The 15,937-nt window shown below is 32.5% G+C and overlaps 1 protein-coding gene across 1 annotated transcript in view; it reads left to right on the top strand.

Annotated features, from left to right (window-relative positions):
- LOC127702987 (ankyrin repeat and SAM domain-containing protein 6-like) overlaps positions 1–15,937 on the top strand; it is a 45,931-nt gene that overhangs the window by 3,507 nt on the left and 26,487 nt on the right. The window contains exon 2 of the mRNA XM_052207352.1: positions 6,005–6,584. Within this exon, the coding sequence (XP_052063312.1) occupies positions 6,005–6,584 (580 nt within the window). The remainder of the gene's footprint in view (positions 1–6,004; positions 6,585–15,937) is intronic.

Raw genomic sequence — 15,937 nt, 5'->3', positions numbered from 1 at the left:
TAGATAACCAATAGGCTATTTCTCGAATTATGTCTTTAGCTTACAGTAGAAAAGATCTTAAGATATGCATGCCCTTATGACATCATTTACCAGATAGAAGGTGCACCTGTATCCCTGCACTATTAAAGTTTCAAGCATCTTCAGGATTCTGCAGGGTAGTCTAGAAATTATTTATGTTCCGTAGGCGTAGGTACATAATCTCAAGTCGTGTACAACTGTTTAAAGAGAGGGTGACCAACTAATTAGATTTTAATTTCATGAATATTTCATGCACTGAGTATAACATCAAACCTTTTCACCCATTCTCTCAACATGTGTTGGAAGTGACGATGCCTACATTTTGGTCATGTGGTGAACATAGTGAAGTCACAAGACAGATACAACTAACAGTTAGTAACTATTGACTACTGTATCTCAGAACTGGCGTATTCTAGACACTTTTCCAATTATCTCTTGTGTTTTGATCGTCCTAAACATGCATGAAATATTTGCCACTGGACATTAAGTAACCAACAATCAATCAATCTTGTGTTGAGTTTTTTTTTGTATTTATCAAAATACATGGTACTACTGCATTTGTACTGTGACACTATTTGCAGAGAGATAAATAATCAAATGGTGAGTTTTATTTGGTCCAGTTATAGTTTATTCGGTCCTCTAAATCATCCCTTGTTACCAGACCAAAATGTCCAGTAAAACTCTGAAGACCTGGAAATCACTGCTCTAGTATGTTCTGCACTATTAGCTTTTCTTCAAAAATACCAGAAAACAATCAGTATAATCAGTACAGTTGGATTAAGCACACTGCTTCAATGAAGTGTCGAGAGCCTTGTAATATTGTTTTTGTTTTCCAATTGCGATAAGTAAGCTGTTCAGGAGCTAGGAATTTCACTGATTAGTAACACTGTAACACTGCACATTGAAATAAGGTCAATAGAAATAAATTTCATGATTTTTTTAATGTTAAAGGCTGTGTGACTGCCAAAACACTTCAATTCCACAGGACAATTTCTTATTTGCTCAGCAAGTTGGCGAGAGGACGTTTCACACTCTGTTTTTATACGACCGCAAAAATTGAAAATTTTTTGGTCGTATATTGGTATGACGTTGGCGTCGTCGTCGTCGTCGTCGTCGTCGTCTGGCGTCGTCCGGCGTCGTCCGAAGACACATTGGTTTTCGCACTCTAACTTTAGTTTAAGTGAATGAATCTCCATGAAATTTTACCATAAGGTTCAATACCACGAAAGGAAGGTGGGGATTGATTTTGGGGGTTATGGTACCAACAGTTAAGGAATTAGGGGCCAAAAAGGGGCCAAAAATAAGCATTTTTGTAACTTCCAGACAATAACTTGTGTGTTAGTGTATGGATCTCTCTGACATTGTACCACAAGGTTCCATATCACAAAGGGAAGGCTGTAATTGATTTTGGGGGTAATTGCCTCAAAATTTTAGGAATTAGGGGCCAAAAAAGGGGCAAAAAACAAAGCATTTTTCTAGTTTCATGACAATAACTTGTGTGTAAGTGTTTGGATATTTCTGAAATTGTACTACAAGGTTCCATATCACAAAGGGAAAGCTGGAATTGAGTTTGGGGGTAATTGCCCAAAACGTTTAGGAATTGGGGGACAAAAAGGGGCCAAAAATAAGCATTTTTCTAGTTTCCAGACAATAACTTGTGTTCAAGTGTATGGATCTCTCTGAAATTGTACTGCAAGGTACCATACCACAAAGGGAAGGCTGGGATTGAGTTTGGGGGTGATGAATCATAAGGGGGTTCAAAAAATTGGGGGGGGGGATTTTTTTTTTTCTTTTTTTTTCTTTTTTTCCTTTTTTTTTTCTTTTAAAATTTTCCATTTTAAGTTGGTTATTTCTGATTAATATTTAAAAGCAAATAATAATGATATGGTAGGAGATACACACCAAACATTATTATATAATAAGTATTGTGCAATAGCAAGAAATTTTCAATTGGACAGTATTGCACAATTGCAAGAAATCTTCAATTGCACAGTATTGCGCAATAGCAAGAAATCTTCAATTGCACAGTATTGCGCAATAGCAAGAAATATCCAATAGCAAGAAATATCCAATAGCACAATATTGCGCAATAGCAAGAAATTGTCAATTGTACAGTATTGCACAATAGCAAGAAATATTCAATTGCACAGTATTGTGCAAAAGAAGATACTTCGTATAAATTGCTTATTTCTTGATCAATTTCAATGGGGTTTTATTCTTGAATTCTTGGGGTTCTTTAATATGCTGAATCTAACCGTGTATTAAGTTTTTGGATTTTGGGCCCCGTTTTTAAATTGTCCACATTGAGGTCCAAAGGGTCCAAAATTTAACTTTGTTTGATTTCATCAAAAATTGAATTATTGGGGTTCTTTGATATGCCGAATCTAACCGTGTATTTAGATTCTTAATTTTTGGTTCCGTTTTCAAATTGGTCTACATTAAGGTCAAAAGGGTCCAAAATTAAACTTAGTTTGATTTTAACAAAAATTGAATTTTTAGGGTACTTTGATATGCTGAATCTAAACATGTATTTAGATTTTTGATTATGGGCCCAGTTTTCAAGTTGGTCCAAATCGGGGTCCAAAATTAAACTTTGTTTGATTTCAACAAAAATTGAATATATGGGGTTCTTTGATATGCTGAATCTAACCATGTATTTAGATTTTTGATTTTTGGGCCCCGTTATCAACTTTGTCCACATTGAGGTCAAAAGGGTCCAAAATTAAACTTTGTTTGATTTCATCAAAAATTGAATTCTTGGGGTCCTTTGATATGCTGAATCTAACCATGTATTTAGATTTTTTATTTGTGGACCCGCTATCAAATTGGTTCATATTGAGGTCAAAAGGGTCCAAAATTAAACTTTGTTTGATTTCATCAAAAATTGAATTATTTGGGTTCTTTGATATGCCAAATCTAACCGTGTATTTAGATTTTTTATTTTGGGTCCCGTTTTTAAATTGGTCTACATTAAGGTCCAAAGGGTCCAAAATTAAACTTAGTTTGATTTTAACAAAAATTGAATTCTTGGGGTTCTTTGATATGCTGAATCTAAACATGTGTTTAGATTTTTGATTATAGGCCCAGTTTTCAAGTTGGTCCAAGTTGGGGTCCAAAATTAAACTTTGTTTGATTTCAACAAAAATTGAATATATGGGGTTCTTTGATATGCTGAATCTAAACATGTATTTAGATTTTAGATTTTTGGCCCAGTTTTCAAGTTGGTCCAAATTGGGGTTTAAAATTAAACTTTGTTTGATTTCTACAAAAATTGAATATATGGGGTTCTTTGATATGCTGAAAATTACCATGTATTTAGATTTTTTATTTGTGGGCCCGCTATCAAATTGGTTCATATTGAGGTCAAAAGGGTCCAAAATTAAACTTTGTTTGATTTCATCAAAAATTGAATTATTGGGGTTCTTTGATATGCCAAATCTAACCGTGTTTTTAGATTTTTAATTTTGGGTCCCTTTTTTTAAATTGGTCTACATTAAGGTCCAAAGGGTCCAAAATTAAACTTAGTTTGATTTTAACAAAAATTGAATTCTTGGGGTACTTTGATATGCTGAATCTAAACATGTGTTTAGATTTTTGATTATGGGACCAGTTTTCAAGTTTGTCCAAGTTGGGGTCCAAAAATAAACTTTGTTTGATTTCAACAAAAATTGAATATATGGGGTTCTTTGATATGCTGAATCTAACCATGTATTTTGATTTTGGACATTGGACCATAATAGGTAAATTAAAAAAAGTTCTTAGACCACATTCTTTTTGTGTCAGAAACCTATGCTGTGTCAAATATTTAATCACAATCCAAATTCAGAGCTGTATCAAGCTTGAATGTTGTGTCCATACTTGCCCCAACTGTTCAGGGTTCGACCTCTGCGGTCGTATCAAGCTGCGCCCAGCGAAGCATTTTATTATATATAATATATACCTCCAATTGTACTACAAATTTTAGGAACCTAATAGAAATAAGATTTTAAAAAAATGTACATGATGTATATTCAACTGAGCAGTTTCCATATTAACAGTTCATCCAATGGACTTGACATATACACAATGTACAGCTGTTTTTAAACCACAATATTTACTCTGAGGACAGACAAACCTCAGAGTTCTCAAAAAGTTGTGGTCTGAAGGTCCTTACCACCAAAATTTTGCAAAGGACCGACACAATTTTGTTATTTTGCAATAGAAATAGTGAGGACCATCAGATTTTCTTCAAGGACCACCAGGAAAAAAAAGATTTCAAGAACTCTGTCTGAGTTACCCTGTACACCTGGAAAAGTTTTACCCCATGATAGAAACATTGACGTAATTTTCAATATATATGTATCATGTGTATTAGATGAATTAGTCAAGTTACACCTATCCTAAAAGTTTATTTAGTTATGGACAATGCTTTATTTAAGCATGTTAATACAATTCTGCTAAAATAATATCTATAAAAGAACAATATAAGAGACATTTAAACCAAGTAGACTGGACTTTTTACCTACCTAATTCCAATCTTTTTTGGGAGAGAACCTTTTAAACATCCCAAGGCAGACAAATCTTATTTTACCATTATCCAGTTTTATGTACACATGGATATGGGTAAAAGGAGATGTATATATTTATATACACAATTACTCTAAATATCAGCACAACAACGCACAGTTTTGTTCTTCCCCCGTGGGGATTATATATGTCTGCCTACACTGTATGTGTAGTGACAACTGCAAATTATACCTTGTCCATTGGATTTCTTATGATTAAGAAATACCAGGCCTAAGAATATTTACAAAGTGCCTAGAAAATCAACCTGACAATGTTAGAGTAGATCTGATTCTCAGAACTACTCTAACATTGTTAGGTTGATTTTCTAGGCACTTTATATATACATGTATAAATATATATCACTGTGTATATGGTACAATCATCCAACTCAACTATCAACACGTGTTGATATGATACATGCAGGTCTGGCTGCTCTGGCACTAAATTATCTTGAGTCTAAAAAAGTGAACAAATTTAGCATACAAGACTATCAAAGATTAAAATTCAACATAAAAATTAAAGGTAGTTCAGATGCATTTAGAAGTGTATATATGGTGAATGAAAAAGTACTTAACATGCTTAAAGAAATAACATGTACATGTATAACATGTATAATTGTCAATAATTTTTATGCTTCAATTACTGCATATAGTAATTATATCGCTTAACCAATTCATCCTCCTATCCTTGCATGCTCATTGCTATGTGTCAGAACACAAATGGTTTTAGAATGGAAACTTAAGTATCCCTTGCTTGATTGGGATAAAGACTACCGGTAGTTACAAATGGAAAAGAGAGGCGAAAGATACCAGAGGAACATTCAAACTCATAAGTCGAAAATAAACTCACAACGCCATGGCCAAAAAAGAAAAAGACTAACAGACAAACAATAGTACACAAAACACAACATACAAAACTAAAGACTGAGCAACACGAACCCCACCAAAAACTGGGGGTGATCTCAGGTGCTCTGGAAGGGTAAGCAGATCCTGCTCCACATCTGGCACCATTCGTGTTGCTCATGTTAGTACAAACCCGGTAATAAGTCTTAATTCAGTAGGTCACATTCGGGAAAAGGGGACGGGATTGTAGTTACCACATTAAGAACATATCCGCTATCATCTGTGAAATGGATATTCCATAATGGTCATCCAACTCGTGATGGCGTCCTTAAAACTTACGAAGGGATGATTTCAACTTCACCACTTGGAACTCTTGGTTTAATAGCTTCCTTGTGAGCAGTGCTCAACCCTCTATCAAGGAAATAATGATAGGAAGATATTGGGCAGGCGAAGAAGCATAGTAAGGTCAAGGTCACTGTTACTAAAGTAAAAAATTCTCTTGATAAACTGATAAATGTGCAGATCGGAGGGCATCAGTTGGGAGATTTTTGCTTGTTTTATTTCAAAATGCATTTAATGATTTATTATTGACTTTGTAGATTGCAGCAGCAAATGGGCACGACCACATTGTAAGACTTCTGTTAATGAAAGGGGCAGCATTAGATCAACCAAATAATTTTGGATGGACCCCACTGATGCATGCTTGTCGCAATGGTCACAATGAAGTAGTAGTAACACTGCTTCAAAGACAGGCAGATATCAGCGTAAAAACTAGGTATGGCATTTCAGCAGTTACACTTGCAGCCAGAGGTGGCCATATACAGGTGGTCAGAAAGCTAGTCGAGGCTGGCATTGATTTGAATAACTCAGGGAATGGATGCATGTGTGAATTTACACCTCTTCTAGTTGCTGTTGAACATGGACATGATGCAGTATTGCGTTTCCTTTTGGACCGTGGATGTGATGTAAATAACAAAACAGCATCAACAGGACTAACACCTCTAATGCTGGCTGCTGTTAATGGGCACCTTAAAACTGCCCAGATTCTCATAGAGAGTGGTGCTGATGCCAACCTTACATCTATAAATAATAGGACTGCTTTAGATATGGCAACAGCTATGGGAAAAAGTGAGGTTGCCAGTTACCTTGACAGGAAAACAACAAATAAAACATTCAAAGGTAAGCATTAATGATTGCCTATACATGTACATGTACACCAATGTACATACAAAAGCTTAAACCATACACTGGTAAAAACAGGTAATGGTCTTTCCCTCCAAATCACTTCTATTTATGTCTATATACATGTATGCATTATCATGATTATGAAGATTTCTTTGAATCGATATCTGTGATCTCTATTGTATAATACACATGTATAACAATGTTCTAGCTAGAAGCTTAGGGCAGAGGGGCACATTGTTAGAAAAGGGCACTTTTTTGCGTCAATCTATCACAACAGACCATTTAAAATACTTGATATTTTGGCAAACTATAAGCCAAAACATAAAGACTGCATTTCTACTGTGTACAATAACTTGAATGAAGTTCCCCCCGGTTTTTGGTGGGGTTTGTGTTGTTCAATCTTAAGTTTTCTATGTTGTGTTTTGTATACTGTTGTTTGTCTTTCTGTCTTTCTCTTTTTTTGCCATGGCATTATCAGTTAATTTTTTTGTCTTGCACTTATGAGTTATAATGTCCCATTGGTATCTTTTTCATCTCTTTTACTATAGAAGCTCAAATGTTGGTAAGATGTTTACCATAACCTATATTATTATGTTTATTGTTTACCATAACATTCAAAATCAGTTGAATGAAGCTTATCATAACTGGTGAAAATTCCATCGCATATTTAACTGAACATGCTGAATGAATAAAAATTATTCAAAAACAGATAATTATGTGGTTACAGATAAGTTTCAGACACTATATAGATAGTGTGCCACTATAAATCCATCATTCTGCCTTTTAAAAGAAGGTCCATGAAGAACCTAAACTGGTCATGCTATGAATCACCACCAGGACTGTTAATTATAAAAATAAGATGTGGTATGATTGCCAATGAGACAACTCTACACAAGAGACCAAATGACCGTAGCGGAGGGGGCATTAAGTTTTACCCTTGTCTGTCCGCACGTCCTAAAGTTGGTTTCTGTTCTCTAACTTTAGTTTGCCTCAACCAAATGTGATAAAACTTATACACAATGCTTATTACCAAAAAACACAGATCAAGTTCGAATTTTGGTGGTGTCACTTTAACCGTTCTAGATTTATGCCCCTTTACCAAAGGAAAAATTGCTGAATTTTTCGTTTCCATTCCTTTACTTAAGTTTGCCTCAACCAAATGTGATGAAACTTATACACAATACTTAGCTTATTACCACAAAACTCAGATCAAGTACAAATATGGGTAGTGTCACTTTTACCGTTCTTCAGTTATGTCCCTTTATAACTTTATATGATATGCAAGAGGGGGGCATCATCTGTGTCCTATGGACACATTCCCCATTTATTTTCTTGTAAGATAAGTCTCATCACATACTGTTCTTGTGAAATGAATGGTTCATTTGTACTGGATTTGAACAAATATATATATAACAGTCAATGCACAACTGATTTCCCAATTTCATGCATTTAAGTACTAGAATATTGGATATCTTTAGACAGCATAAGTTCTTATTTAGATTTGAAACATTAAACTCAGTTCAGCGTAAAAGAATTTGATTTATAGTATTGAATTACTTTTAACATAATGGGGTACATTTAAATTGGCTTGAACAATAACATCTAACAACCATAAATCTATAGAAACAGAACATATGATAGATATCTTGTGCTATTTGCAGCTTCAGTGTTACCTGTATTTTCTTTTTAATATACCTAAGGTAACATTATAAAGAATTGATAATTGTATTGATTTACAAGACATTGCCAGGTATTTTTGGATAGTCAGTTCAATACTGTGTCTGTTTTTGGTTAAATTTAATTTAATATTGTGATGACTAGAATAGGGACATAAATTTAATTGTATTTTTATACACTTATCAGATCTGGAAACAGCAGACTGTGTAACAATTATTACAAAATATAGTCATGAATACATGGCAAATACATGAAATATTTCACCTTGTAATATTATAATTTAAATTATATATATAATTACAATGTATGCAGTTATTGCATATATGTATGTACATGTATATACAGTGAGTTCGTTTGAAACCTAACCAATTTATCCATTCATGTTATCATTGAATATTCAGAACAGTTAAATCAAGTTCTCTTTTAACTTGATCTAAAAGATATCTATGAACTTCATTAGAGACTTCTCTGTTATAAAAAAAAGTGTGGGGGGACCTGCAGTGTTCTCTCCAGTATTTTCATAGTAATAAACACCATGGGATTTGAAATATCATTGACTCCCTGAAAATTTAGCACCACTTTTACACCATGGAAAAAAATAGAGCAGCAATTTAGTGTCATGGTGCTATAAGGCTGCTGGGGGAGAAAACTCACTCACTGACAATTGCAAAAGATTTTGAAAATTTTTCAACATGACAGTTTAAAAAATTTTGAATTAAGTACATACAGTAATAAATATTCTGAATTGAATTCTACAGTTCTATACTGATTCATGAAATTGTAAATATTATTTAATTTGACCGTCAAATTTTGACGACTGTTACTTTGCCATACCACCTGTTACTTACTATTTGCTTTAAACATGTTAAATGTACAAAACAAAATATAAGTGTTTGTGTATGCAGGTCAGTAATTATAATATTCCACCTAAAATGGTGTAAGTAATACTATATGTACATGTAGAAAAGGAAACAACCAAATGTTTACTAAAAAAATCAGTGTCCACTTATTTGTTGGCTTTGTCTATTGAAAACCTCTTCAAATCTACTCAACAAATTTAGTTTCAGCCCTACAATTGGCTTACACAAACATTGTAAATGAAGAACCAAGAAATGATATTAATTTATAGTGTTCCTGACGTAGTTAAACAGTCCCCTATATATTCATGATATTTAAAAGTACATCTAGCCCTGTTTGAAATGTTTACAGGACACATATATTCACACCCTGTGTACATGATTCATAGTAGCCATATTATTTAAATGTCTGCTGTACAAATTAATTTAATCAGCATTGTCAATATTTATTTTAATTTGTAATAGTAACTTCAACCAGGAAACTACTAACATCTTTTTGAAATTGTTTAAAAAGGAATAAACGTGCAATTGAATTTATAATTGACAATTACTCTGAAAAAGAGAGCCAGTAAAGGTGCCAACTGACCATTACTTCCTGTCTACTCTTATTGTCTCTCTCAGTGAACTTTTCACCTTCAAAGTTCAATCATCTTTGAAACTACCATTACAAATTGAACCAAAAAAGAATATTATCTTGATAGTTTTTCTTTTTGTTCAGTTTTGGGTTAAAACATGGCAAAATTTTTGAAACTACAAGACATTGTTTTTTCAAGCTTTAATAACAGGAATGATGATTTAGTGAGACATGTTACAAAGATTCCTTGTTTTTTGACGATATGGTGATATACCAAATAATGGCAGAAATGATGCTTTATTGGTTCCTGTTGAACATTATGGGAAATTAAAACATATATTTCATGATCTTTTCAAAAACCACAAATGTTGCCAATCTGAACCAAAAATCTGCTACATGTTCGATAGTTTATGGAAGTTGCCAATCTGAACCAAAAATCTGCTACATGTTCGGTAGTTTATGGAAGTTGCCAATCTGAACCAAAATCTGCTACATGTTGGGTAGTTTATGGAAGTTGTCAATCTGAACCAAAATCTGCTACATGTTTGGTAGTTTATGAAAGTTGCCAATCTGAACCAAAAATATGCTACATGTTTGGTAGTTTATGAAAGTTACCAATCTGAACTAAAAATCTGCTACATGTTCAGTAGTTTATGGAAGTTGCCAATCTGAACCAAAATCTGCTACAAGTTCGGTAGTTTATGGAAGTTGACAATCTGAACAAAAAATCTGCTACATGTTTGGTAGTTTATGAAAGTTGCCAATCTGAACCAAAAATATGCTACATGTTTGGTAGTTTATGAAAGTTACCAATCTGAACTAAAAATCTGCTACATGTTCGGTAGTTTATGGAAGTTGCCAATCTGAACCAAAATCTGCTACATGTTTGGTAGTTTATGGAAGTTTATGGAAGTTGACAATCTGAACAAAAAATCTGCTACATGTTTGGTGGTTTATGAAAGTTGCCAATCTGAACCAAAAATCTGCTACATGTTTGGTAGTTTATGAAAGTTGCCAATCTGAACCAAAATCTGCTACATGTTTGGTAGTTTATGAAAGTTGCCAATCTGAACCAAAAATATGCTACATGTTTGGTAGTTTATGGAAGTTGCCAATCTGAACCAAAATCTGCTACATGTTTGGTAGTTTATGAAAGTTGCCAATCTGAACCAAAATTTGCTACATGTTCGGTAGTTTATGAAAGTTGCCAATCTGAACCAAAAATCTGCTACATGTTTGGTAGTTTATGGAAGTCGTTGATAAACGTATTGCATCTTATTTATTCCATTGGGTGAGTGTAACTGTGTTCTGGGAAAACCTCAATTCAAAAAGACCATCTAAACCTCAAATTTATATTTACATGTATATGTAATTGAATGAAAGTGAAAAACTCACACTTTAGAATCTTTTTCAACCAACAAAAGCAGACAAAAATAAATGTCTGGAAAATGCAACCATTTTGGAATACATGGTTTGCACACAGTTCCTCTAGTTTTGAGTTAATTACTTGGGTAGAATTTGTTGCAATAATGATGACATAAAGATTTCTATTACACATGTTACATCATATTTTATCTTTGACACCAAAACATCTTTTAACTTAGGAATAATACAAACACTATAAGCAAAGCCTATGAACAAAATTTGTAATATTTGGATATGGATCTTTTATTTCTGGAAAAGATTCTAAGCTCTTTATTAGATATAATGGTTATGCTGTTTATTTCGGCATTTTTATTTGCAGTCATCATTCCTGATCTGTTCATTCACTTTCATGCAATTAATTACTTGTCTGAAAATTCAGAGATGATTACCTACAAAAGCTAGCATATATAAAATGTATTCTCCAAAAAAAATATGGAATACAATAACCGCCATAACTGAATTTTTGCTGAATTATGTTATATGTACATTGAACAATTAGAAATAGATTATCTCTAGCTATCAGTCTTTGATCAGGAAGCAATATTTCCAGTGGGGGGTTTCAATATTTTGTTAATAATGTAATAAGCCTTAGAACATTGTAGAAACAGTAAAAAAAAACCTGCCAAATGAAATATATCTTATAGACAATAAAGCTTTTAGATGACGACAACACACCTGGTGAATTATTCATAAGATTGTGACATAATTGTTTATATTCAATGCACTGCAATAATAGTGCAAAAATTGTATATTGTTCAGTTCCTTATTTGTGGAGTTGTGATTCTATATATCTACTCAACGTAAATAATCAGTAGCATGGTTCACAGCCAATCAATGCATTTCCTATCTTTGATCAAAATCTGGTAATTTAAGGTAGTTGGCTAGCCAAAATATCTGGTTTGACATTTCACAGGCAAGGATAAAGGTGAAAAAATGTCAGATTTTATGTATATCTTACAAATATCTGAACCTTTTTGTTGGCATTGTTGAACAGGAATGAAATTGAATCTGTCATAAATCAATTGTGATATGCATTGATGACATGTGATCTTCTAGAAAGTTTTTTGAAAGAGTGAATAATTAGACTGCCATGCATTTGGTGCATGTATGCTTAAATAATTGAAAATTAACACACGCAAGAAACACATGTTCATGTAATAGACTATTAACCCTCAACCCATTAGATTTAAATGTAAGTGATGTCAGTACATGAATGTGACAAATGTACTATTATTAGATACCGGTAAGCATACTGTGGATTCATTATTGTTTGTAGGATACCAGTTTTAGTGGATTTCGTGGGTACATATGAACCACAAAATTTAAATGTTCAACGAAGTACAAACAATATAAAGACTTAAATGTGGACTAATGTAAAACCAGGAAATCAAATACCAACAAAAATGCAATTTTTCCTGAATCCACAAAAATTGGTACCCTCGAAAATTAATTAATCCACAGTAAAAGTGTATTACAGTATAAGTTTAAATTTGTCCTCAAGATACATTACAAAATCAAGAAGGTCCACAAATAATAAAATCAGTTGCCACATATATATATATATATATCACCTTCACTGGTGATCCAATGGATGGATCTGTCGTAGAGTTGTCACTTGTTTAGACGTACTTATGAAAATAATTATTTCTGTGACTGTATCTTACGATCCTTTACGATAGATATTTAGCTAATCTGCAATCAATTCCATCTTCATGCCTAATATATCATGTACTGTGTTTCAACTCTAGATTCTACTGACGAGGAAAGGTAACACTAGGCCACCGAAAGCTGAATTATTAGTTGAGTCTAGGTGGCTGAGTGGTCTAGAGCACTGGACACAGTGCAGGCATTGTTGTCTCTATATCCCAATAGCACAGGCACTCGTCTCAGAAAAAAATTTCCTATATATCTTTATATAAAGAGTGCCTGTGCCCAATAGCACAGTTTGAAACCCAGCCAGGGAAGAACAAAAAAAAATTGCTTTCGCAAATTTGCAGATTTAACATTGTTGTGCTGATATTTAGAGAATTATGAATATAATATGTGTTTTCAGCCGTGTATCTCCTTCACATGTGATCCAATGGATGGATCTGTCATAGAGTTGTCACTAATGTTTAGATAGACTTATATATATATATATATATATATATATATATATATATATATATATATATATATATATATATATATATATTTAAACAGTTTTATCAAAAACCAAAGGAATAAACCTTGAACTTCTTACTATTTAACTAATGCAATTATTTGTTTTGATTTAATAATCGCAATGTACATTAAGCTGCAAAAATATATTTAAAAGACATGTACAATAAACTGCAAAAATATATTTAAAAGACATGTACAATAAACTGCAAAAATTTCTTTACAGCATCAGATTTTTACCTAGATGGCTGCATGCGCCTGATGAAGCTTATTTGTTTAGCGAAATATTGCGTGAATATATAAAATATAACAATTTTTTTTATAACACTCATTAGTGTGTTAAAGTTACATTCTTAGGCATATATATATATATATATAAACAAGTCTAAATTGAAAACAACCTTCAAACCTATGATTGCGTTGGATAAAAACCGCAATTTTTATACGTGTGCATGCAAAACAAATTTCTTTGTAGAGGGGTCTAAATACAGCACAAACAACATTTTCCAAAAGACCAAAAAAGTGAAAAAGTATATTTTAACAAAACGCATTTGACTAGCAGGTCAAACAACGGATGTTCTTAAACCCTGCTGACTGCCATGGCGATTGCCAAATAAACGGATCACAGATGTAACACAATGGATCTTAATTATATTAATTTAATACCAAACAGAAAACAATAAACTTGCAGAAAAGATGGTATATCGCAAACATGAGGTGCAAAAATTTGTACACCATATCCGGATTTCGACAATTAATGTCTCTTCAGTGATGTTAGGAATCGAAACGGTATTTGGAAGGCCATATAATTTACCTCAATTTGGGATTGACTCTTGAATTTTGAAGAGTCGCGGATCATATAAACCCGAAGGCAAATATAATACAAGCCCAAACGAAAAAATATAAACAAGTCTAAATTGAAAACAACGTTCAAACCTATGATTGCGTTGGATAAAAACCGCAATTTTTATACGTGTGCATGCAAAACAAATTTCTTTGTAGAGGGGTCTAAATACAGCACAAACAACATTTTCCAAAAGACCAAAAAAGTGAAAAAGTATATTTTAACAAAACGCATTTGACTAGCAGGTCTATATATATATATATAAAATATCTAGATATTAGTCAACGATCTTTCTTATGAGGGTGCTGGATCATTATGAGTAACAATACCTGTACACAATACCTGTACACAATAAATATAAACACCTAAAAAGTGTACAAAACAACACCAATATTAAAAAAAAGGAATGTACATGTGTATTCTAGTCTGCATGAAAATCTGTCACATCAGAATATCTTTTATTGTCAGTCAAATTAGCTAATAAGGTTTCTTTGAACAATCTAACTTTAAACAGTAGAATAGTTTGTATCTAACCATGTTACCAAATGTCAGGTATTCTGCAGGAATATTAAAAGCCATGGCTATATGATGATATAACTAGTTTTACTTTTTTCTCTTTTAAATGGTTGAGTCAATGAGATCCATCACCCTAAACCATATATTTTCTTGTTTGTCATATCCATATATACATAATGGGTGATATGAGTCCCAATGGGTATATGTTTATGGGGACTTTGATTTGGAGACTTCATAACCATGATAACAGCTTCTTGTTAAAATTATTACTTGTTTATGAATTGCCTTTCTAAAGGGGATGAATTTCAGGACTTTCTTTATCTATATATATGTAATAGAAATAAATATGTAGATCTGATACAAACATGACAAATGAATACTTCCAATTTTTTTTCCTATTTAAAACAAAATGTGTCTATAAATTAAAGTAGTGAGTGAATTAAAAAAAACAATTGTATCTACATAAGCATTCGTTGTTTTATTTTATTTAAATGTACATGTAGTTTCAACATTAATTTACATTCAATTGTTGTGTATATGATGTTATTGTTTCATTTGTTCAGTTTGTTGTTACATATTATAACGTGGTAAGACTTGAGTTATTGCTGGACCATTCACAATAAGTCCAAAGTTTTAGAAAGTTGAAAGCATGTGTCACAGATTGAAAATTTAATTTAGGCTGAGAAATAAAGAAAGCTGACAAAACCAACAGATTTGATGAAAAACTACTTGGATTACATGTTAATAACATTTAAATGGGTAAACATTTTGACCTAACTGTTGACACAAATCACATTTTGAAATGGATTTAAACAGACAATGCTACATATTGATAAAGATCAAAATTCAATACACTTTATTATCTATATATTATATACTGTGTACAGAACACTCAGTTTTTGATGACGTCTTTATTTAAACAAAATTAGTTTTGATTTCGCTCTTAACACAATTTAATCATTCTTGGTAGGGAACATATACATCCATTGTTCGCTGTTTTAGTTGAGTGTGAAAATTTGTACACTATTATTTTCTAATTAATATTTTATAAGTCAAACAGTTCAAATAGACATACAACCAGGTTAAATTTACTGTTCAACTCACAATTTTCAATCATCATGATCATATGAAATTTATTTTCAAAGAAGTTTAATATTGTCACATTTATTTGATAAAATAAATAGATAAGAATATAACTGGTGTGTTGGTGTAAAAAAAAAAGAAAGTTTTTTTGTTGGAGTTGTCCATTATTTACATGACATAAGGGTACATGTAGAAGATATAGAGTTCAATC

Source organism: Mytilus californianus, unplaced genomic scaffold (genome assembly GCF_021869535.1).
Source record: "Mytilus californianus isolate M0D057914Y unplaced genomic scaffold, xbMytCali1.0.p SCAF_5, whole genome shotgun sequence".
Taxonomy (NCBI): Eukaryota; Metazoa; Mollusca; class Bivalvia; order Mytilida; family Mytilidae; genus Mytilus; species Mytilus californianus.
Note: the sequence above shows the minus strand (reverse complement) of the source record. Positions and strands in the feature narration are given on the sequence as shown.